Source organism: Aquarana catesbeiana, linkage group LG01 (assembly GCF_042186555.1).
Source record: "Aquarana catesbeiana isolate 2022-GZ linkage group LG01, ASM4218655v1, whole genome shotgun sequence".
Classification (NCBI taxonomy): domain Eukaryota; kingdom Metazoa; phylum Chordata; class Amphibia; order Anura; family Ranidae; genus Aquarana; species Aquarana catesbeiana.
Genome location: NC_133324.1, coordinates 610,846,240 through 610,872,520, shown reverse-complemented (window position 1 = coordinate 610,872,520; position 26,281 = coordinate 610,846,240). Strand labels below are relative to the sequence as shown.

At 42.9% G+C, this 26,281-nt stretch overlaps 1 protein-coding gene across 1 annotated transcript in view; it reads right to left on the bottom strand.

The window, feature by feature from the left end:
* The window catches only part of RAB3A (RAB3A, member RAS oncogene family), a 75,350-nt gene that overhangs the window by 32,260 nt on the left and 16,809 nt on the right, over positions 1-26,281 (bottom strand). The window contains exon 2 of the mRNA XM_073599510.1: positions 11,712-11,939. Coding sequence (XP_073455611.1) covers positions 11,712-11,939 — 228 coding nt within the window. The remainder of the gene's footprint in view (positions 1-11,711; positions 11,940-26,281) is intronic.

Below are 26,281 nucleotides of genomic sequence, written 5' to 3'. Positions count from 1 at the left end.
CACAGAGAAATAAATGGAATGCATTTGCTCATTTGGCAGGATCACTCCCCAATTTAGAAAAAAAAAAAAAAAACGAAAAAAGTCAAATACATTTTCCATTATAAATAAAGTAAGAGAGGGTTTTAACTCTTCAGTTTTCTAGTGTTTATAATCTGTAACGCATAGTAGAGATTACCCTCCGCTTCCTGTCCCATAACCAAAACAGGAAGTGAGGGAAAATCCCTCCAAAGTGAGGGAATCCCTGGTTGTCCCAGAACTAGTCTCTCCTTCAGATAAATTTCCCTTGATTCCTGTTCTGGAAACAATCCAAAATTTGTGATGTTCTTTGACTCTCTGAAATAACAGTAAACAGTACACACTACATACAGTACACTGTGGGGAGCTCTCCCTAATGGGAGCACAGACAGCAATAATAACCTGACAGCTGTTCTAATCCATCTGCACTATATCCAAAACTAAAAAGAAAAGTTTGCCTTTAGTTCTACACTAAGTTTTTAGCCCTTTAAAGAAAAAAAAAAAAAAGTGTACTAGTTTAACCACTTAAGGATCAGAAGGCTTTGCCCCCTTAATGACCAGGCCATTTGTTTGCGATACAGCACTGCGTCACTTTAACAATTACGCAGTCGTGCAATGTTGTCCCCAAACAAAATTAATTTCCTTTTTTCCCCCACAAATAGAACTTTCTTTTGGTGGTATTTGATCACCTCTGCGTTTATTTTTTGCGCTATAAAACAAAAAAAGATCGACAATTTTGAAAAAAATAAAATATTTTTTACTATAACAAATATCCACTTTTTTTTTTTTTTTTAAAACTAAAATTTCTTCATCAGTTTAGGCCAATAAGCGTATATTGATTGGTTTGCGCAAAAGTTATAGCGTCTACAAAATAGGGGATAGATTTATGGCATTTTAATTTTTATGAACTTATCCCTTTTTTTTTTAGTTCAGATTTTCATTTTTATTAGTTGCTGTGAGACACTTTGCATATTCATAAATACGGTCAAGAAGCTTTGCTTATTTAGTACTCACAATAATCAAAGTTAATTACAAGAACAAAAAAGAATGTTTTGAAAGCATAGTTTTAACAGTTATAATATGTAAAATCATTTGCCTGTTTAGATGACTGGAATACACGTCTAGCAAAACAAAATTAAATTTCATGGGACATAATTATGACAACAAATAGTAGGAAAGAAGAACATTTATACAGGTTTTCTTGCTAGGCCATGGCAGGTTTCTTCCAACTTCAGGCAATGGTCTCTTTAGCTGCTATAAAAAGGACAGTGGCATAGTTTTGCTGGGAATTAGTTAGGCCTGGGTAAGGGAAGTTCAGAGGGCCATTTTAGGGTCTTTCTGAATTGTTACACAAGACTGTGTCTATTGTACAAAGAAACTGCAGCACCCCACTATTGGAACAAACAGTAATGGACAAAACCACCTCTAAAATGAGTGTGTCGTCTCTTTAAATCAATAGTGCCTTAAGTGCAGTCAAAATAAATTCATCACGTTTAAATAGAAATAATTGTAATAAATAGAATTAAAAAAAAAAAAAAAAAAAAAAAAAAAAAAAAAAAAAACTTATGTTAAATTCAATAAATTAAAGTGCAATTTAATTTTGAATTCATACAACTTCTGTGCAATGGTTTAATGAAGTGCAACATGCAAAAATTATTTTCAAAGTGCCATAACAAGCAATATGAAATCCCAAATTCATAGACTCCTCCAGAATTAAGATGGTGACAGAGTCTACCAAAATGCTCCTATGAGATGTCCCAACACCAAAATATACACTCCTTATCAGAACGATCAAACCTCTAAGTTGTAGGAGGTCGATCTGGCATAGATGTATCAAAAGAGAATAAACAGCAGCCCGGGATCACTCACATCAAATTGCTCCAATGCTTCTCTAAGAGCTCCAGCAGACCACCTCCACGATCATAGATCGGTAAAAAAAAATACTCCATGGCTCCAGCACTGCATAGAGAGCTACAGCAAATCGCCTCTGTCTCCTGTTCATTCATCTTCAGTGCAGCTGAGGCTGCTGAGAAAGGGACTGGGGAATTTCTGCCCTCAGTCCTTTCTCAAAGGGGAGATGTCAGGGTTTAGAGCCCTGATATCTCACCGAAGCCCCCAACGGGGCTAATTATAATATATATAAAAAAAAAAAGAAAATCTACTGACAGTCCACGCATTATCAGTGCCACTGTCGCAATGAAAGAATAAAGAAGAAGACCTCTAAAACGAGTATCTACTTAAAAAAAAAAAAAAGTTTGTCTTAAAAAAGTGGTATCGGTGCAACCCTACATTCAACTGAATGGGGGTGCCCCACCAGCACCCATGCCGTTGCTCCTCACAAGTGCAAGGTTTAAGGGGTTAAAGCAGGCCATGTGGAGCTGATACAACTTCTCACCACCTGTCAAATGCTCTCTGAAGAGTGATCCAAATGCAGATTGCTCTCTAAAAAGGAACACTAGTGTAAGTTAGCCCTTATGGTGTTAGATTTGAACTACTGCCCCTGCAAAAACAAAAACCTTTTTCATAACTTAATAAGATCATAGTGGAATGTCACTCTGAAAGCATTTAGTCAGCTTTACAAGAGCAGTGATAAAACAACTATATTATCCATGACAGATATAGAAAATGCAGGCTATTTCCAATACTGCACGAGAGAGAAACTCACTCTTGGTCCTACATGTCTCTGAGAAGGCATTTCAAGCACCCACAGTGGGATTAAAAACCAATATAGTAGCTGGTGTGTTTTGAAAGACAGGTTCTCTTTAAAAGTCTCATTAGATTTCTGAATTTCGCTGTATACCACAATCACATTCTGCAAGTTGTCGCTAAGAAAACTGCAGTTTCTATCCAGCTTACAGGCTGGTTTCCAAGTTCATGTTTTCTGGGCAGCAGCCAGATCTGCCAATTAATCCCCAGTACCTCCCACAAGCAACCTGCTGCTTCCTTTTAGCAGGACATGTTTTCTTCTACAGGATACGTGCTATCTTTGCAATCAATATGTCTGTCCAAGCTTTTCACTTAAAAAGAAAAAAAAGAAGAAGATAGCAAAGCCATGTTTACAATCAAGAAAAGGAGATGCACTTATTTTTACAGTAAAAAATTAAAAGCTATTGTCATTTTTTTTAGAAAATTAAAAACTTTACAAATATGTAACACCTGCTTTGTGCAATGGTTTAGCATAGAGCAGCCCCAATCCTACTCTCCTCTGCTCTCCTCCTCTTCTTAGTGTGCTTTTAAGTGTGAGCTCAATCCCCAGGTGCACTGTGTTTGTCCATTGACACACACAGTGCGGCTCAGCTCTGCCCCCTACTTCCTCATCAATGGATTTAATTGACAACAGCAGGAGCCAGTGGGGAGGGAGAGAGAGAGAAAGCACTGCTGTCGCTCTAGGGCACAGAGGTGGCTCAAGATCGGCCTAAGTAGGTATGGGGGGGGGGGCAGACAATTAAAGGTCTTTTACCTTAATGCAGAGGATGCATTAATGTAACAAAAAAAAATTCAACCTTTGAAACCACTTTAATCTAAATGTTACCATATAAATCCACAACAGTAAAATTGGTCTGTATATGCAGTAAAGCATGCTCGTTATACTCACTGTGGAGCCTAAGGGGTTAATCCTCTGCATTGTGTAAAAAGGCTGTTTGATCCTGTCTCCTCTGATGCTCCCCTTTTTCCAGAGTCCCCAATATATCTGCAGATAGTACAGAGGCTAGGGGACAAGTGGCACATTCTCAGTTTGATGTGTATTGCTAGAGAGTGTTTTTTTTTCCCGGGAGAGTGCATGTGATCAGCACAGGGCCAATCAGCACTGTCTAGACAGAGGGTCAGGGGTCCTGCCTGCATCCTCATAGGACAATGATGGGAGAATGAAAACTCCTCCTACAAGCTTTACTCAGAAGTCACAAGACTGCTATATACTGCTGATGAGAAAGGGTATTTAGCAGTTTATATTTACTAAAATAAGTGCATTCCCATGTTCTCTGTATTATGGGAGACCAGATATAGTGAATGCAGGGCCCTGGGTTTAGTAACACTTTAAGCCATCAATAGACAGAACAATTCTTTCCCGCAACCTGAAAGTCGCTTGATTCCCCCCATCAACAGTGTTGAAGGCAGCCGTTCCTGCTGGGAGAACACAGTGATAATAATTGCATATAAAATCCGACAGGCTGGTTGTACCAAAGTTGATCAATCAACAGGGTATATTTAGCCTGTCCATACATTGTTCAGATCTCGTCTGGTACATGCTGAACCGGCCTAGATTTGAACCATCTATGGCCAGCTCAATTTACATCACTCTCAGAACTACCTGTGCACTCCATTCTGGAGAATACACAGACAGTGTTATCTTTGAAGCTGCCCCCGACCTCTTCATGTCACTTCTGTAAGACTGGAGCTGTTGAAGGGCTGCCACGGGTATGAAGAGCTGCTGGCAATCTTGGCATTTTACAGGTTAGCTACACAATCAGCTCACAAATGCCATGCTGTTGCCATCTCCTTCCTCTGCCATTTCATATCTACTGCTGTTTTCTTCAGACTAGTGAACATCTTTAAAACTGGACAGCAGGGGAGGAAGGTCTTGAACTCAGACAGACAAAACCTGACTGTCCTGTTTAAAACTGGGCAGGTGGCAACTTTAGCTGAGGAGCAACTGTGTCCAGGTGACCGCTGGAATCCAAAGTCTGCACTCATCTTTAGGCAGAATAGCACACATAAATAGTTATTATAACATAACAGATTGTTAATATAACGTTTTAAATGGTAAACCTAAACCGACAATTTAGGCATATACTGATAGCGTCCTTAAAACCAAATGCCCTAGGGTATGTACTTATGAAAAAAATACATATACATGCACACTGGGTGAATTGCTATGTATTCAGTGTGAATAGGGCAAAAAAAAACAAACACTGATGTTATTCAGCTGTTTCCTGTGCTGGTTGAATGTTTTTCATTGATTTAAAAACAGAAATTACTGCATTTGGCCACATATGGCACAAATGCAATGCAATGAAAAGCAATGTGGATGTGGCATCCTGCCTTTGCATCTTAAAGGGGAGCGGCTGGAGGCAGTAAAAACATGGTTGCATACATAGTTGGTGAGGTTGAAAAAAAAAAAAAAAAAAAAAAGACATCAGTCCATCCAGTTCAACCTATGATGTGTGTGTGTGTGTGTGTGTGTGTGTGTGTGTGTGTGTGTGTGTGTGTGTGTGTGTGTGTGTGTGTGTGTGTGTGTGTGGGGCAATAGTACATCATATACACCTGTATGTTGTAGTTGTTGAGGTGCCCATCTAATAGTTTTTTTTTTAAACCATTGATGCTCCCTGCTGATACCACTGTTTGTGGAAGAGAATTCCACATCCATACCGCTCTGACAGTAAAGAACCCTCTACGCAGTTTATGGTTAAACCTCTTCTCTTCCAATTTTAGTGAATGGCCGTGTCTTTTTAAATTCCCTTTCACGAAATCACCTGGCTGACCTCTGAAAAAGATCCCCCCCGCCCCCCCAAAAAAACAAACAATACTTCAAGACAAAGGCATAATGAGCTAGTAGTATGCATTGCATACTAGCTCATTATACAATACTTGCCTTAAAACAAAGATGTTACTGCTTATATACCTAAAGAATTTCTTGTTTTTTTTTTCTTTTTACTCTCCTCCGCTATGTGCCTTTCGTGTCCTATCTTAGCCGCCCTGATTGCACCCTTACATTTCTTATTGCATGCTTTGTAAAGTTGAAATGCTGACGACAATGACCCCACAGCCTTGTATTTTTTGAAGGCCTTTTCTATTGCTTTTCTATGCATTTTTACATTGGAGTTTAGCCACCCAGGATATTTTTAGCCATTTTAAACTTACTACCCGTTGGAAAGCACTGGCTAATACCTTTATTTAGTATGCACTTAAAGCATTCCCATTTTTCCCTAGTGTTTTTTGTTCTTAGGATTTTATCCCATTTATGTCATCTAGCAAAGAGTGCAGTTTAGGGAAGTTGGCTCTTTAGAAAATCAGTGTCTTTGTATTACCCTTGTCTTTCCCATTTCTGTGATTTATAATGAAACTAATTGACCTGTGGTCGCTGTTTCCTAAGATGCCCCGTATTTCTACATCCGAGATCAGGTCTGTATTGTAGGTCTAGTAATGCATTGTTTCTTGTTGATGCATTCACCATCTGACCCATGAAGTTGTCCTGCAAGACATTTAGGAAATGGCGAGCCTTAGACCAATGTGTGTTTTTTTCTGCCCAGTCTATAACTGGATAATTAAAATTCCCCATTATAATGACATTTCCCATTCTTTCCGCGATTCCAAGCTGCGATAGGAGGTCTGCCTCCCCCTCCACCCTCTGGTTAGGGGGCCTATAGCATACACCCAATATTACTTTCCCCTTAGTTTCCTCCCTTTGGAGCTCCACCCACAAGGATTACACCTCCTCCCTAGCTCTATTAGGGATATCGTCCCTCACATTCACATCATTTCTGATATACAGGCATACTCCTCCCCCTTTTTTACCCTCCCTATCTCTGCGAGATAGGGAATAACCCTGAATGGTTGCCAGCCAATCATGAGAGCTGTCAAGCCAAGTCTCTAAAATTCCCAAAAAATCGAAATCCTCCTTGTACATTAGCAGCTCTAGTTCTCTTATCTTGTTAGCCAGACTTCTAGCATTCGTATACAAGCCTTATCATTTTGTCTGGTCCCATGCCATATTCTTGTTAGTTGTAATGAGGCTGCAATTTTGATTTCTCAACTTACTTACCTTGGGTTTTGTGTATTCTAGTCACCATACTGTTAGTGCCCCCTATATTACTCGTTGAACCTTGTTCCACGCTGGCTATCTCTACATCTGGGCCCTCCTTCCCATCAACTGGTTTAAAATCCCCTCTAACTTTTTGGCCATCTTCTCTCCCAGCCAAACTGCACCCTCCCCATTTAGGTGCAGTCCGTCCCTGCTAAAGAGCCGGTAACCAACTGAGAAGTCAGCCCAGTTCTCCAGAAACCCAAACCCCTCCTTTCTACACCAGCTCCTCAGCCACTTGTTAATTTCCCTAATCTCCTGCTGTCTTTCTGGCGTGGCTCGAGGTACTGGTAGCATTTCTGAGAATACTACCTTGGAATACAATGGTTGAACCATGTGTAATTAGATGGATTTGATGTAATACCTGGTAATCAGTCAGTACATGACCCTACTAACAATTGCTGGTGGGCAGGAAACCTATGTATGTATTCTAATATAGCTAGCATTAGACCTAAGGCACTGTTCCTCTAGACTCCTGTCCTCAGGACACACTAACAGGCCAGATTTTAAGTATTACCTTGGGGAGATGCAGACTAGAATACTGCAATCACTGAGCAGCAAATTATATCACCTGTGATGTATTTCAGTTATCTTGCAAACCTGGCCTGTTAGTGGGTCCTGAGGACAGGAGTTGAGAACCACTGCTCTAGAATAAAAGTGATTTTTTTTCTTTGTCCTTAAAAGTCAGAGCTACAGACGAAAAGGGACAATATGTGCTTTAGGCTGTTAGGTACATAAACTTTTTCTAAGCACAGGGATCCAAAATCAGCACATGCAAATAAATTGTGAAGGTTACTGAGATATGAAGAAAATTGGAATACAGACGCATTGGTAACAATACCATTAGATATATTTTAACATTACACACTTATGCTTATTTTCAAAATCTTCTGAAATATTACCATTACAGTGCCTCTGCTCACCTTAAAGTAAACCTGCGCATTGCTCATGCATAATACTTCAACCCTTTCTCCACAGCAGCACATAATAGGAAAGGCAGGTTTACTGGCAGTGCAGAGGTCCTACAATAAACGGTGTGCTGGAAAGATGCGTATATGCAAGTAAGCATCTTTTATGTCCAAAAAAAGCCTCCTGATGATGGGCAGCGAGGGCAGATCTGGTTAATTCTTTCCAGAATTTGTGGACACAATTTAAGGTATTAAAGGCTTCGAGGTCTAGGATTGGGCAAATTCCTTAGGTTTTGGAAGAGGGAACAGGCTGGATTAAAACCCCGGAAATTGCTGCAAAGCAGGGACTGGAGCTATGATACCATGGTCCAGAAGGCCCAAGAAAGTCTGATTGAGATCAGCCAGTCTGTTCCGAGACACGGAAAGGTTTAAAAAAGGTAGAAAGTGAGGAGGTGACAAGGAACAAAACTTGAGTTTTAGCCCTGGAACACCACCTCCCGCACCCAATGTATGGAGAGCCTCAACGTTGAAGGAGTGGATGTTCAGAGAGGAAGTTGACTTTGCAAGCTGTTCTGTAGACTTTTTCCCCTGGGGAAAAGGAGTGATCCTGCTACCAGTAACAACCATGATAAAAATAAATTTACAGCTGGTGAAAATAAGCAAAGAAGGAGGGGGGAGGAAGAGGGCATTTGGCTGGATTCACAGAGAGAACAGACCACTTCTCAACAAAATCTACACCATATGGATAGAAAGTCAACAAGTGCTTAGGGGGAGAAAATGTTCTATCTGGACGCTTCCATGGGCTTGAGAAACTCAGAATCAGATGGTCTCTGCAGCTCAGAAAGGGCTAAGGGCACAGGTATATAAAATACAGAATTCAACAGAGCTGAAGGACATCCATCTTCCTAAGGACATTAGCAAAACCACCAATATTAATTTTAGCTTTTTTTTTTTTTTTTTTTTAAATTCTACTTTTTTTTCCTCTGGTTTTGGAGGGTCTTACATAAATTTTCAAGCAACAAATTTTAACGTGTGTGAAAAACTGGAAAAATTGGTCCAGAAGCAAAAGGGTTAAATTAACAGAACTAAGGCTGGGTTCGCATGTCAGGAGATTGTGACTGGCTCTCTATGGAGTTGGTTCACACATCTCCAGAGTGGCTCAGAGTTATGCTGGCCATACACTATACGAAAGATCGGCCGAAAAATCGTTCGTATAGACACTTCGTTCGTTTTTCGGCAAGTTAATGGGCACGAATCGATAATCGTTTGTGACGTTTTTGTGGGAAAAAAAACGAATGGGAAGTTTGGAAAATTTCTGCCGAATGTACGATAAATTGCAAGGTTAATGTGTTTCCCGTCCGAACTGTCTGCACTAGGTATATGTAAAAAAAACGAACAAAAAATTATTTATTCATGTCCACTGAACAATTTATCGGTTATTATATGATGGCACGATCGTTTGCGGTCACGGTCGAACGTTCGTTTTTCGAAAATGGGTTCGGCCGATTTTCTGTATAGTGTATGGCCAGCATAACACAGAGGTCCTGTGCATTTTCTGGTCCGTTTCAGGTCCAAATTCAGCCAAAAATTTGGACTGAAATCGGACCTGAAACAGTGAACAGGGACGCACCAGACCCCTGCTGTGAGCCGCTCTGTGCTTCAGTGTGAACCCAGCCTAAAGAAGATGCATCAAAGGAAGTAATAATATTAAGGTTTACAAATTGAAAAACACGGCCCTAATCCTTTAAAGTGATTGTAAGGTCTTGTTTTTTTTTTTTCTATAAAAATAATAAACATGTCAGTTACCTGCTCTGTGAAATGGATTTGCACAGAGGAGCTCAGATCCTCCTCTTCTCGGGTCCCTCTTGTGTGATCCTGGCCCCTCCCTCCTGTTGAGTGCCCCTACAGCAAGCACCTTGCTATGGGGGCACCGAAGCCGAGCTGCAGCTCCGTGTGTCCATTCAGACACCCAGCTGCAGTTCGGCCATGCCCCCTCTCTCTCCTGATTGGCTAACTGACTTTGATGGACAGCAGCGGAAGCCAATGGCGCCGCTGCTGTGTCTCAGCCAATCAGAAGGGATAGTCACGGACGGCTGAGACACTCATGAACATCACTGGATAGAGATGGGGCTCAGGTAAGTATTAGGGGGGCTGCTACACACAGAAGGCTTTTTAACAATGCATAGAATGCATTAAGATAAAAAAAAAAAACCTTCTGACTTTACAACCCCTTAATCATAGTGCATGGTATTGGGAAAATGTTTGTAAAATTGTGTGTCCAATACCAAGCATGACAAATAAAATATAACTAAACCCAAACACAAAAACGTAATATACTACAGCTTACCAGTCCTTGGATGTGGTGGCTATTTGTTTTCTTTTTTCAGCTAAGAACCTTTTCAGCAAGTACAGAAATGCCGGCTATTCCTTCCTTCTGTAAACTACTAGTCTCACCATCTTCTCCATGTTATGAAGAAAAACAAAGGCAGACTTGTCTGAAGTCTAGCCAAGGTGAAAACCATGGCTTGCTATAGATACAGTGGATGTAGCTATCCAGGTATAGGAACTGTGTTAAATTGCATGATTACCAGGTGAAGGAAAAGGAAAATAAACATGAAAAAACAACATTTTTGTTTTTGGGTTAAGAAACATTAAGATACATAAAGTGCTTTTGGAAATATTTACATTTAAAAAAAATAAGAAAAATACATAATTTTGGTGAGTATTGTTTATATTTATTGCTTCTTAAAGGCTTGGCACAGCTTCCCTATACCCAATACAGTATTAATGTACTGTACCCTCTCCCCTAGGATAGTCAAAGGCATCCATAGGTGTTGGACCAGGTCTACCTTATCCACCAGTCGCCCTGGGCACAAAAACTTCTCAAGCATTTCATCTCGATTCACAATAATACAATGCGGGAAATGCACAGGAATTGCTGCATTTCCTGCACCACACTGGATAGCGATTGCACTGTGTTCATGCAATCTGCTGCAGGTGTCAAAAGTTAATGACACCACAAAAAGCAGGTCAAAGAATGCAGTGCGTTTGCTAGAACTGGATCGCATGGGTACGAAGACCCATGCGATCCGGTTTCAGTGCGACAAAGAAAAGGTGCCTGCTCCTTTTTCATGCAGATGCGGTGCAATTTGAGCCATACAAAATGATGGGCTCAAATCACACCGCACAGAATTGCATGTGATTTGCACAAGAATGCAGTGCGATTCCTGTACAAATCACTTGCAATGTGACCCATCGCATCAGTGTGAACCCAGCCTTTATCAAGCATCCTGTGCTAAAGGCAGGACAACCCAGCCACTGGCCCCTAAGATCTCCTGTGGCCAATGACTTCTTTAGGACACTCTCCACCCACCCACCCCTTGAACATGGTTCCCACCCACCACTCTCTCCCTCCTTTTTCACTGTATGCCTCTATATAATGCCTGAAACTTATAATTTTACATTTCTGAACCATAAGGGAGCATACAACAAGGTGGCCATGCAGGGGGTAAATGAGGAATAAGTAACTATGGACAGCTTGGGTAGAATGACAATAAAGCTGCCCATACACTAATCCACATTCAGTCCTGTTGTAAAAACTCACTAACTCTGAAAAACACAGCTATTCTGCGTTTATGAGCGTTTTTGAGCCATAAGCTTTTGCAAAAAAAAAAAAAACACTACAGCTAAAAACCGCTACTACAAAACTTATTCTACAGCTAACGCTACTGGTGTTTTTATACGCCAGTGTGCATGAGCCCTTAATGCGATGAACAAAATGTATAGAATACAAAGTGTAAAAATAGACCCTGAAGGAAAAAAATATCAGAAAAGTGCATGATGTTGGAAGGTGTAATGCTCATATGTATCGTCTTACTGCGATCCTACAAAATGTATATAATCGAAAACGTAAAGACAGACACTGCAGAAAAATCATTAAATGGTGGGATAATCAGATACAGATGTATCTTGGTTAATTACATGCTTACCCAGATCTGCAGCTTGATTCTTTTATCATTCCTGTAAATGGTTTTCACTTTGAAGTCTATTCCCACCGTGCTGACAAATGCAGGGGTGAATGAGTCGTCTGCATATCTGAAGAGGAAGGAGGTTTTACCCACGCTGCTATTCCCAATAATTAAGATCTTGAACATGTAATCAAAGTTCTGGTCCGAGGATTCTTTTTGCCCATAACGGGAGTCTGTAGCTGATGCCATCTGTACAAAGAGAGATGTGCAAATTACAATTCAATGCGATAGGAACCAGACATTCTATTTGAAAATAGAAATGAGGTGTCCAAAAGTCAAACGTTAAATATTAAAAAAAATACATTTTCACCATTATATAACCTGGAGAAGCCTTAGGAATTTTCTGAATTCCCGCATACATCACTGCAATGACAGCTGGGGGCCTTGTGGTATGCCACAAAAAGACCTATGTTTTCCACACAAAACTCACAAGGTAATTACCCCAAAAAATATAAAAATTGCAACTTATTAATCAACTAGCCGCAGTTCTAAATAACCCTAGGTTCACACCTATGCGTATTTTAGTGGGTTTTGCAGAAACGCACTACAGTCCATTTAACATGGTTTCAAATGGTACACGTTCACATCTACGCATTTTACAGCCAGGGCATTTTTGGAAAGGGTAGGGGACTTTTTTTCCCCACATTTTGCGTGTAATAAAATTCAATGGAATCGCACCAGAAATGCAAGTGTTGTGTTTGTGATGCGATTTTTGATGTGGTTTGCGGTTTTTCTTTTTCCATTTAAACAGTGTGGTTTGCTGGTTGCTAAGGAATGGGCTGGAAATCCGGGTGCCAAGTCCTTAACAACCAACGAGTGATCAGCTGTCAGCGGGGTTTCCCGCTGAATGTAAAAAAATAAAGAAAGAATTGCTGGCAAAAAAAGGGCGTGGGTTCTCCGCCCCACGGCTATATAAGAAAAGGCGGAAGGAAGGAAGGAAGGAAGGAAGGAAGGAAGGAAGGAAAAAAAAAAAAAAAAGAAAAGAAGCTACGATGGGGAACATTTTTAATTTTTAATAAAGGACTTGTCAAAAACCGTCTTATGTTTTTTTAACACTTCAATGCTTTTTGGGGTGAATGGGTAGGGGTACCTCATTCACATGGGGGGTGTGGGCGGGATCTAGAGGCCCCCTTTCTTAACCACTTGCTACCCAGGCCAATTCTGACAATTCGCTCCTACATATAAAAAAAAAAAAATCATAATTTTTTTGCTAGAAAATTACTCAGAACCCCCAAACATTATATATGTTTTTATAGTAAAGACCCTAGGGAATAAAATGGTGGTCATTGAAACTTTAATCTCTCGCACGGTATTTGCGCAGTAATATTTCAAACGCGCTTACAAAGAAAAAAAACAAAAACACACACACACACACCAAAACAGTAAAGTTAGCTCAATTTTTTTGCATAATGTGAAAGATGTTACGCCGAGTAAATAGATACCTAGCTTGTCTTGTTTTGAAATTGCGCACACGTGGAATGGCGCCTAACTTTGGTACTTAAAAATCCCCAAAAGCGACACTTTAAAAAAAAAAATTATTTTACAGGTTACCCGTTTAGAATTAGAGGAGGTCGTGTGCTAGAATTATTGCTCTCGCTCCAACATTCGCAGCGGTACTTCACATGTGTGGTTTGAACGTCGTTTACATATGTGGGCGTGACCTACGTATGTGTTCGCTTCTGTGCGCGAGCACGCAGGGACGGGGGCGCTTTTTTTGTTTTGTTAATTGTTTATTTAACTTTTCTATTTTGTCACTTTCTTTTTACCCCTATTACAAGGAATGTAAACATCCCTTGTAATAGGAATAGTGCGCGACAGGTCCTCTTTACAGTGAGATCTGGGGTCAATAAGTCCCCAGATCTCACCTCTAGGCTGGGAAGCCTGAAAAAAAAAAAAAACAAACACACACACACAACACACACAACACACACTAAAACTAGTGGCGCTTTACCTATCTTTCATTTAAGACCACCTCTCAAAAGTGGGTGGAACTCCACTTTAACATGCTAATGTAATTTAAAACATTTTTCAAGATTTTTAAATCTGCAAGTTTTATTAAAATACTACCCTGCCATTAAAGGGTTTCTAAAGGCTCGTTTTTTTTAACTTAACTACTTGGAGCCGGCAGGCACCTCCTGGCCTTTAACCACTTGCCAACCGCCATACGACGATATACGTCGACAGAATGGCATGGGCAGGCATATGGGCGTACCTGCCTCCCAGCGGGCGGGGGGCCCAATCGGGCCCCCACCCGTGCCTGCGGTGGTTGGCTTCATTCCAGGAGTGATCGAATCATGGCCAACCCAACGCGATCGCTCCTGACGAATGGGAAGCTTCCTCTGCCTGTGAACTGTAAACACAGGTCAGAGGAAGTGATGTCATCTCTCCTCATGCTTCCTTTTTCGTTCGGGAGCCATGGAGAGAGGATGAGAAAAGTGAGTTGCACCAACAGCACACTAACCCCAGTACACATAGGCACACAAATCACCCCCTGCACCCCCAGTCACAGTGTCACCGATTGCAGTGTTCATTTTTTTTTTACTGATCACTGTATTTAGTGTCATTTGTGACAGTAAAAAGTGTTAGGGCAGTTAGTGGTAGGCCCCTTTAGGTCTAGGGTACCCCCCTAACCCCCCCTAATAAAAGGTTTAACCCCTTGATCGCCCCCCAGTTAACCCGATCGCCCCCCAGTTAACTCTTTCACCCCCTGTCACCAGTGTCACTAAGCGATCCTTTTTCTGATCTCCGTATTAGTGTCGCGGGTGACGCTAGTTAGCCCGTTAGTTATTTAGGTTCACCGTCAGCTTTTTATAGTGTCAGATACCCCCATATACTACCTAATAAAGATTTTAACCCCTGATTGCCCCCTAGTCAACCCTTTCACCCCGTTACCAGTGATCACCGTGACACAACTCTGCTCAATCTTCCTGTTGCTGTTAATATTCTAGGAATGTTCACGCATATGACAGTTTCAGAAATACAGTGGGGACGGAAAGTATTCAGACCCCCTTAAATTTTTCACTCTTTGTTATATTGCAGCCATTTGCTAAAATCATTTAAGTTCATTTTTTTCCCTCATTAAATGTACACACAGCACCCCATATTGACAGAAAAACACAGAATTGTTGACATTTTTGCAGATTTATTAAAAAAGAAAAACTGAAATATCACATGGTCCTAAGTATTCAGACCCTTTGCTCAGTATTTAGTAGAAGCACCCTTTTGATCTAATACAGCCATGAGTCTTTTTGGGAAAGATGCAACAAGTTTTTCACACCTGGATTTGGGGATCCTCTGCCATTCCTCCTTGCAGATCCTCTCCAGTTCTGTCAGGTTGGATGGTAAACATTGGTGGACAGCCATTTTTAGGTCTCTCCAGAGATGCTCAATTGGCTTTAAGTCAGGGCTCTGGCTGGGCCATTCAAGAACAGTTATGGAGTTGTTGTGAAGCCACTACATAGTTATTTTAGTTGTGTGCTTAGGGTCATTGTCTTGTTGGAAGGTAAACCTTCGGCCCAGTCTGAGGTCCTGAGCACTCTGGAGAAGGTTTTCGTCCAGGATATCCCTATACTTGGCTGAATTCATCTTTCCCTCCATTGCAACCAGTCGTTCTGTCCCTGCAGCTGAAAAACACCCCCACAGTATGATGCTGCCACCACCATGCTTCACTGTTGGGACTGCATTGGACAGGTGATGAGCAGTGCCTGGTTTTCTCCACACATACCGCTTAGAATTAAGGCCAAAAAGTTCTATCTTGGTCTCATCAGACCAGAGAATCTTATTTCTCACCATCTTGGAGTCCTTCAGGTGTTTTTTTTTTTAGCAAACTCCATGCGGGCTTTTATGTGTCTGCACGGAGGAGAGACTTCCATCGAGCCACTCTGCCATAAAGGCCCGACTGGTGGAGGGCTGCAGTGATGGTTGACTTTCTACAACTTTCTCCCATCTACCGACTGCATCTCTTGAGCTCAGCCACAGTGATCTTTGGGTTCTTCTTTACCTCTCTCACCACCGCTCTTCTCCCCCCGATAACTCAGTTTGGCCGAACGGCCAGCTCTAGGAAGGGTTCTGGTCGTCCCAAACATCTTCCATTTAAGGGTTATGGAGGCCACTCTGCTCTTAGGAACCTTAAGTGCAGCAGAATTTTTTTTGTAACCTTGGCCAGATCTGTGCCTTGAATTCTGTCTCTGAGCTCTTCAGGCAGTTTCTTTGACCTCATGATTCTCAATTTCTCTGACATGCACTGTGAGCTGTAAGGTCTTATATAGACAGGTGTGTGGCTTTCCTAATCAAGTCCAATCAGTATAATCAAACACAGCTGGACTCAAATGAAGGTGTAGAACCATCTCAAGTATGATCAGAAGAAATGGACAGCACCTGGGTTAAATATATGATTGTCACAGCAAAGGGTCTGAATACTTAGGACCATGTGATATTTCAGGTTTTTTTTTTAAATAAATCTGCAAAAATGTCAACAATTCTGTGTTTTTCTGTCAATATGGGGTGCTGTGTGTACATTAATGAGGAAAAAATGAACTTAAATTGTTTTAACAAATGGCTGCAATATAACAAAGAGTGAAAAATTTAAGGGGGTCTGAATACTTTCCGTCCCCACTGTATATACATATGATTGACTCTCTCATGTTTCCCCGAAGAAGATTTTGGAAACTTCATAACACGTAGGGTGAACTACAAAGCAATATTGTCAATTGATATGGTGACTGTCAGAATGTTTTATTCTGCATCTCATGCAGTAATTTTGTTATTAATAAAATGTATGCCTTTCTACTTATTATGGAATCCCAGTGCCTTTAAAGTCCAGTTAGGGGATTATTCTTCTTTCGATTTAGATATTTGGATGTTGCACCTCTCAGACTTTTTACGATAATTAAATTTCTCTCTTCTCATTGGCTCACTGTCTGACAGCAGCAGGAGCCAATAGCTTCCACTGCTGTCTTAGCCAATGAGGAGGGAGAGTCCCTGGAGTGCCAAGACACTCATGCACATCGCTGGATCGCAATGGGGCGCAGCAGATGGAAAGCCCCTGTGCCACTGCCAGGACACAGTGCTGTATACTGGATGTAGCAGTTTATACAGTGCCGATAGCAGATACATTAATAAATTAAACAGTTTGTTTAAGCTAGTTTGGCCCAAACAAATTATATAAAGTAAATCTGAAATGAGGGTTTAAAATTGAACACTAGCTAATGCATTATAAGTTACAGGCAGCCAATAGTTTTTTCCTTTTGGGATAAAGGTTTTGCATAAATGAATAAAAACCTATCATTGTAAGCACCTGTTAGTGTTGAATGGTTTGTCTCAACCCTCTACAAATTGAAAAACTGCAGTATATTACATTTTGTGTTTGGGTTTAAAGTGATAAACAGTCAAATTCACATTGTCACTTCGATTCCTGTATATGGATGATGGCACTGGAATCATTTTAATAATAATAAAAAAAAAAAAAAAAAAAACACACAACATTGAAGTCCCTTTTTCCTAATCCATATACAGATGTCACATGACCCAGATCTTTCCCAGTCTGTCTGCAGGGAAACAAACAGGAGGAGCTTCTAGTCCTCTGCTGCTGGTCACATGTTCAAAAAACAGCCTTTTATTATACAGAGCAAAAATAAATAATATCAAACCGTTTTAAATTGGCATACAAATAGATTTGAAATCAAATCTTTATTGTCACGCTCCTCCAGCCTGTGTCTTATGCCCCGTACACACGGTCGGATTTTCCTATGGAAAATGTCCGATCGGAGCGTGTTGTCGGAAATTCCGACCGTGTGTGGGCTCCATCGGACATTTTCCATCGGATTTTCCGACACACAAAGTTGGAGAGCAGGAGATAAAATTTTCCGACAACAAAATCCGTTGTCGGAAATTCCGATCGTGTGTACACAAATCCGACGGACAAAGTGCCACGCATGCTCAGAATAAATAAAGAGATGAAAGCTATTGGCCACTGCCCCGTTTATAGTCCCGACGTACGTGTTTTACGTCACCGCATTCAGAACAATTGGATTTTCCGACAACTTTGTGTGACCGTGTGTATGCAAGACAAGTTTGAGCCAACATCCGTCGGAAAAAATCCTAGGATTTTGTTCTAGAATGTCCGAACAAAGTCCGACTGTGTGTACGCCCTATTAGAATAAGAGGGAGGTGAAGCCCCCATTAATACATGTAATATCCCATCCCCATTGTGTTTAGCTGGTTAGTGGGCATGGAGGAGGAGGGTGGGAGTGGGCAGTCATTTACCACTGTGTATACTCCCACATGTGTGACTCTAGCTGCACAGACATGAGCAGAAGGTAGAGATGGAAAGCAGCAGGATCAACCAGGTTTTTTGCAGAATACAGAAAATGAATCATAATGACTGAGTGTGAACAGTATGTAAAAACACCATTTATTGATTTTTTTTTTTTTTTATGATGTGCATTGGCTGGGTTGATGCTCTGTTGTCACAGGAACAGCGATCTGTGACCACTGTGTTCAGTGGTACAGTCCTTGGTACCAGGCTACTGTGACTGGCTCAGGTACCATGTAATTGCTGTGACCAATCACATCGATCACATATCCATTAATAAACAATTGTCATGAATGGCATCCATTCATGATAGCATTGTTTACTTTTGTGATCAGTCACAGTGTCCCCGATATAGCTGTCAAAGTCACCATAAGGATTTACATGCCTGAGAAAGGGGTCCTGCGTGACTCCAAAACATTGCAGTCTCTTGTTTGTGTTATGATCATACTTCAATAAAGCCATTTGGACAACTTGAAGATCCGTGGTGTGCTGGCAAATATCTACACTGTACCATAAGGACTTGTTCACATGTGTGATGTTCTCTGAAGGGTCATCCATGTCCAGTATATAAATCAGTCAAAAAAAAGAAAAAAGGCTCACATGCGGTATCGCCATACTCAGTACATTGGAAACATCTATTTAAATTGACAACTTTGTGGAAATAAAAATTTACTCTAATTTTCATTCCGCATTTTCCAAAAACTTGCCACAAAAAATTAAGTCTTCAAAAGATTCACCATGACTCTTATGGGCGTTTCCACTCTCTTGGTGCTCCAGGGCCTCCAAAAATAGGTATAGGTGATAGGTAGTCAGGAAATTAGATCAGTAGTTTATAGCCCTAGAAATCCCGAAGGTGCGCCTTGGATTTTGGGCCCCTCTGTGTGGCTAGGTTGTGAAAAAGTCTCACACGTGGCAATGCCACACTTGTAAGGAGTAGCAAAATGTGTTTTGGGGTGTTAGTCGAAGTATGCCTATGATATGTGTAGCACCCTGATGTTTAGGCAGGGTTGCTAGCAAATTTACCTGCCAAGTGATTGTTGCCTTGGCCAATTGATAGGAGGTCAATAGATTTCACCCTAATTCTGGAATTGCTGCACTTCTATCTTCTGTCACTAGATGGCCGGGTATCTGGTGGCATTAGATAAGACAAGGGCATTGCAAGGACAGATTAGGAATAGATGTCTCAGCCAATGGCCAGGGATTTTCTTAGGTCCCTTGGCATGCTGGGAAAACCTATTTATTTGAGTGAGGTCAGGTGATCAGGGTTCCGTGCCACTTGGATGGCTGTCTGAGTGGACATGTGTTGTGCTGCCCCAGGCTGCTAGGCCAGAGCCTGAGGCCTATCCCAGGGACATCTGGCTGCAAGGCTGTCTGAGGGCCTATCCAGAAGCAAGAGAACAGCGTAGGGTTGGGACTGCAGCTTGCAGTCCAACCAGAAGTGACGGTTCTGCCGGTCGGAGAACATGTTGTGGTCAGAGGTAGAGGGGAAGCTGTCGCCACAAAGGGACCATACACCTTGTTACCGGGGACCACAGTGAGTAACTGAAGCAAGTACCAGAGCAGTATTCTCACCAACCGCGGACAGTGAAGAATTGGGAAACTTCAGCAGGTGTCAAGCCAGGGACCCAGCCAGCGGAGGTGACACTTGCAGAGCAGTCTTGTGTGCCAAGCCAGGGACCGAGCAGGCCAGTGGGGCGACGCTTGAGGAGTATCTGTGAATGCCAAGGTAGGGACCCAGCAGGGATGCGGGGGTGACGCTTGAGGAAGATACGGTTTTATACAAAATACCATACTGGTGACCCCACAATAGGGATTAAACCTTTTTCGTAGAAGGGAGTTTAACAAGACTCGTGGCCACTCAATAAATTAGAAGAAAAGAGGTTTAAAAGGGTTGTAAAGGTATTTTTTTTTTTTTTTTTAAATAACAAACATGTTATACTTACCTTCACTGTGCAGCTCGTTCTGCACAGAGTGGCCCCGAACCTGGTCTTCTGGGGTCCCTCGGCGGCTGTTTCAGCTCCTCCCCGCAAGCATTTACCACCTTAATGCGAGCTCCCTCGCATGGTGGTGAGTGCTTGCGGGCGCGCTCCCGTGATACAGCCGGCGGCTATAGCCGCTCGCTGTATCACTCGGCCCCGCCCCCCGGCGCGCCGCGTCATCGGATGTGATTGGCAGCAGTGCGAGCCAATGGCTGCGCTGCTTTCAATCCATCCACTGCAGCCAATCAGCGACCAGGCTGAGCTGCAGTGAAGATGACGAGGACGAGCAGCGAAGATTCGAGGCGTCATGTAAGTAAAACTGGGGGGCTGGGGGCGGCGGTACTGTCAAAAGTTTTTTCACCTTAATGCATAGAATGCATTAAGGTGAAAAAATTTTTACCTTTACAACCCCTTTAACCTTAAACTACTTAAAGGGTTCTTTACTGTAAGAGCGGCAAGGATGTGGAATTCCCTTCCACAGGCGGTGGTCTCAGCGGGAGGCATTGATAGTTTCAAGAAACTATTAGATAAGCACCTGTACGACCACAACATACAGAGATATACAATGTAATACTGACATATAATCACACACATAGGTTGGACTTGATGGACTTGTGTCTTTTTTTCAACCTCACCTACCATGTAACTGAGTGAGAAGGTTGGAGCTCAGGGGATCCAGTGGCAGTGGATCAGCAAGTCTAGTGAAAGATTGGGAGCTCAGTTGAGTAAAGATCTACAAGAGGAGATTGTAGGGGAAGTAAAGAGGTTCATTACAACTTGTGTTAGAAACTGTTACAAGACCGTTGCCATAGGAGACAGTGATCCTACACATGCAGATATGGTGTCCGGCTGGGTGCCTTTCCCTGCATGGCTGTCTACCTACAGAAGTCTCAGAGTCTGCCATTTAACATTGCAACCACTTAAGGGTGTCCTGGCCCTAAACCCGCTCTTCCACAGAACATGGTTTTAAAAGCTGAAACTGGCGTTTAGAGACGCCCATTTTGTCGCGTTTGCATGCCGTGTTTTGCCGCGTTTGCGTCTAGAAGCGTCTGCAGAGCAGAGAATGATATTTTGCGACCCAAATTTGGGGCCCCGTATCTCAGGGCCACTTAGTGCTAGGAACCCCAAAATTTGGTGTGCAAACACATTGGAACCCCAAAGTCGGGTCACAAAATGTCATTCTCTTCTGCAGAAAAGTGCTGACATTTTGCGACCTGACTTTGGGGCCCCATATCTTGGGCCACTTGGTGCTAGGAACCCCAAATTTAGTTGTAGTGTTAGTTCCACTGTGTTAGCACACCAAATTTGGGGTTCCTAGCACCAAGTGGCCCCGAGATATGGGGCCCCAAAGTCAGGTCACAAAATGTCAAGCACTTCTGCAGCAGAGAATGAAATTTTCCGACCTGACTTTGGGGTCCCATATCTCGGGGCCACTTGGTGCTAAGAACCCCAAATCTGGTGTGCAAACACAGTGGAACTAGCACTACAACATATGCAAAGCTGGGGTTCCTAGCACCAAGTGGCCTCGAGATATGGGGCCCCAAAGTTGGATCGCAAATTTCAAGCACTTTTCTGCAGCGGAGAATGACATTTTTGACCCCAGCTTTGGATATGTTGTAGTGCTCGTTCCACTGTGTTTGCATACCAAATTTGGGGTTCCTAGCACTAAGTGGCCCCAAAATATGGGGCCCCAAAGTCGGGTCGCAAAATGTCATTCTCTGCTGCAGTTTACCATCATATTTCTGTGCTTTCTGGTCCAAAAAAATAGGGTTCCTTTAAAAACACTTATAAACGCAAACGCGTTACCGGCGTTTAGACGCATTTAGCTTCTGAAACGTGGAAAACTTTTGCGTCTGAACCCATTATTTTTTTTGCTTCTGGAAAAACTAGGTTAAACGCAACTGCCTAAAAACGCCAAAAAACAATTCTGTGTACATGGACACATAGGATAACATTGAATGAGTTCAGGGGCAGTTGAAAAGTGTCCAACTGCCTCTGAACGCGCGTTTAACAACGTCTCGTGTAAATGAGGCCTAAATCTCTTTGCATTCAAGAAGTGTCTGGCTCCCATAAATCTACCTTGCATTACACCCACCATGCCTTGTAACTAGAGATCGACCGATATGGGTTTTTCTCTGGCCGATGCCGATATTTAGAAATCGCGGTGGCCGATGGCCGATATATGATGCCGATTTTTTTTGGGCCGATATATTAGGCCGATTTTTTTTTTTTTCTTTTTTTTCCCCCCTTCATCTCATAAAATCTTTTTTTTTTTATTTTTTTTAACATAAAGTTTTTTTATTTAATAAAAGCAAATACAAAAGAAAAAAAAACAAAAACATACAGATGATACATTTTGCAGTGGTTACAGTACAAGGTGTACAGAAGTTTAACAGCAGATGTTACAAAACAAATCCCACAACACATATATATCTATGAGAATACCACAAATAGGTCAGTAGGAACAATGATGGGGGGGGGGGGGGGGTACACATGAATTGAGAATTTTGTGGCTACGTCCCCTCTATAGCCTCCCCGTCTCTCCCTCACCACTATATTAGTAACTTCAGCTTCGTGTAAAATATAACTATATACTATATAGGCCCAGGGGGGCTCCCTTGATTCATAGTTGACCCATCATGGGGATCAGTGGTATGTAAATAAATAACATCAGTCAGAGTCGATATGCCCATTGTGCAGAGAGGGGAGTCCCGCGCCCACGTGTTAACTCATTCCAACTCTAGATGTTCCGCACCTATCCAGGGATCCCAGATTTTCCCAAATTTTTTTGGGCAGTTGCGACTTAAATACGTTAGCTTATATATCGGCAATGCTTTATTAATGAGATTTTTCCAAAAGCCTATTGATGGGGAGGCGGATCCCTTCCAATGCAGCAGGAGCGCCTTTCTAGCATAGAAGGCTGCGTAGAATATAAAGAGTTTTTTAGCTCGGGATGTATCTAGTGTGTCAACTATTCCAAGCAGTAAGGGTATTGGATCACAGGGGACTTTTAATTTGCCAATTCGGTTTAACGTATTAACTACGCCTCTCCAGAACGCCTGTGTATATCGGCAAGACCATACCATGTGGAAGAAGGAGCCCTCCTCCGCCGCACACTTGGGACACATCGGGTTATTAGTGGGGTATATTTTGGCTAGACGCTGAGGGGAGAAGTAGGCTCTGTGCAAAAATTTTAGCTGGGTGAATCTGTCCCTGGCAGAGATCACTAGGGGCAAGTATTGCTGGATACCCTCCTCCCAGTCGTCATCAGCAAGCGAAGGTATATCCTTCTGCCAAACCAAAAGCAGTTGTGAGACTTTAGATGTGTCTAGGCCCGCCAGGGCCGCGTATAGGTTGGATAGGATCTTTCCTTCACCCTCGTCGCCCAACAGTCGTTCAAGCCCAGTAGTCATGAGTGTCGGGGGAGTGGGAAATTGGGAGTGGTAGGCATGTCGGAGCTGTAGGTATCTGAAAAACATGTTATTGGGTAGTCTCTTTTGTTGTTTTAAGGCATCAAAGGGAAGTAGGCCATCTCTTGACACTATGTCCGCCACGGTGGTTATTCCGTAACGGGCCCATAGCACAGGGTCCGGGATAGTCTGGAAGTGCGACAACCGCGGGTTCCCCCACAGGGGAGTGCGGGGGGACCAGCTGTCCGCCCCCCTGATCTTGCCTCTAACCGTCTCCCAAACCTTCAAAGTGGTTTTCATTGAGGTGGTAATACCAGAGTTAGATCTGGGTCCTCTGTGTATCAGGTTTCTCAATTCTGAGTATGAACCCAGCAAAGCCGCCTCCAGCGTGGAAGCAGGGTTCGCTGGTTCCCCAGACATCCACCATCGGAGGGTAACCAACACCGCCGCCCAATAGTACTTTTGGAAGCACGGTAAGGCAAGTCCCCCCAACGTCAGAGGGAGTTGTAAAGTGGATTTAGAGATTCTAGGTATGCTACCGTTCCATATAAATGCAGTAATCACGGTGTCAATTTTTTTGAAAAAGGTATTCGGTATGTGTACCGGTGTCTGTCTGAAGACATAGAGAAACTTTGGCAGTATGGACATTTTTATCAAGTTCACTCTGCCTACTGGGGTTAGGGGCAGTGTTTTCCAAGTGAAGCATTTTTGGGTCAGAGTAGACAATATAGGGGATAGGTTGAGGGGAATAAACTGCGCAAAATCTCTGTGTATTTCTATTCCCAGATACCTAAATTGGGAGACTATTCTGAGGGGAGTATTAACAGGTATCGAATCTTTCCCCGGGCGCAGTGCAAAAATTACCGATTTGGTCCAGTTAATACAAACGCCAGAGAACCCACCAAAAGTGTTAATAAGTGACAGGGCAGCCCCCAGGGAATCGCTGGTATTCCTAAGGTACAGCAGGGTGTCATCCGCGTATAGGGATATCTTTTCGAGTACCGTACCAATCATAATTCCGGTAACTGAAGGGGAGGATCGGAGAAGGATTGCCATTGGTTCTATGGCCAGGGCGAACAGAGCAGGGGAGAGTGGGCAGCCCTGCCTGGTACCCCTGTGCAGGTAGAAGGGTGGCGAGATCATCGTTCCCGTACGAACCCTAGCCCGTGGAGAGGTATAAAGGGTCTGTATCCAGGATATAAATTTGGGACCGAGGCCGAACCGACGCAGGACCTCCCATAGATAACACCACTCTACTGAGTCAAATGCTTTCTCAGCGTCCAGGGAGGCCACTGCGTCAGATTCTGTCAGGTATTCCTCGGCACCCATGACCGTGTATAGTCTACGAAGGTTGATGTCTGTCCCCTTACCTGGCATAAAGCCAGTTTGATCTTCATGAACCAAATTATGTATGACTCCGTTAAGTCTTCTAGCTAGGATCTTGGCAAGTATCTTAGCGTCTGCATTAATTAAAGATATGGGGCGGTATGAGGTGCAAAGCTCAGGATCCTTGCCCGGTTTAGGTATGACCACTATAATTGCCTCCGTCATGGACGGCGGTAGTGTAGATTCCTCCAGGGTCCCCGTAATCATCTCGTGCACTTTGGGTATCATTTGCTCCCCGTGTTGTTTATAAAATTCAGGAGGGAGGCCATCCGAGCCCGGAGTCTTCCCAACCTGAAGTTCGCCTATGGCCTGTTTCACCTCCTCTAAGGAGATGGGAGCATCTAAACAGTCTCTGGTCTCTTCGTCAAGTGTAGGGAAGGTGAGCTGACTAAGGAAGGAGTCCAACTCCTCCGCAGAGTAGCCCACCCTAGAGGAATATAGAGACTTATAGTACGTGGCAAAACAGGTGTTGATAGCAACTGGGTCTGTCACCGAGTTCCCATCGTCAGTTTTAATACGGGCTATGGTGAACGCAGACTGTTGGTCCCTCGCCAACCATGCCAGCAGATGACCTGTCTTTTCGCCCTGTTCAAATATACGTTGTGTCTGTGTCAGCTGTTGTTTTTTAGCTCCCGCTACTCGGAGGAGCATCACCTCATGGTGTGCCGCCTGCATATCAGACAGGGTGAGTGGGTTCTGTGTCTGTATGTATCGGGATTCGAGGTCTTGTGCCCTATTCTCAGCTTCCTCAATGGAGACCCTGGCGTCACGTCTGGCAAGGGAAATTGCGGTCTGGTAGCTTCCCCGAGTATGTGCCTTAAAGGCATCCCACCTAATAGGCAGCACCGAGGAGCCAGCATTAAATGTCCAGAAATCTGCTATAGATGTGTCTATGCTTGTCGCAACACTTTCCTCTGAGATCCAGTAACGGGACAACCTCCATAGTCTCTCTGAGGGGGGGGTCTGTGTTTGCAAAGTAAGAAGCATAGGGGAGTGATCCGATATGCCCCTAGGGAGCATTTCCGTTTCTATTACACGAGAGAGCAGCCCCCCAGTGACGTAAATCAAGTCTATCCTGGATAGTGTACGGTATGAGGCAGATTGACAAGTAAATGCTCTATCTCTTGGATATTTCCACCTCCACACATCCACCAACCCATACAGGGTAGCCCACCTACTGAGGGAAGAGTCAGAGCCCGTCCCTGAATTCAATCTATCCACGGACGGGTTCGGAACCATATTGAAATCTCCGGCTATAACCAGGTTATCCGTGGAATATGAAGCAAGCATAGGGGTCAAGAATTTAAGAAGAGCCATAGTGGCCGGAGGGGGCACATAGATACCCACAATTAGCATCTCAACAGTATCTATTACAGCATGTATTAAAACAAATCTGCCCTCCGGGTCAGTCCTGACAGCAAGTAGGGTAAAGGACAGGGATCT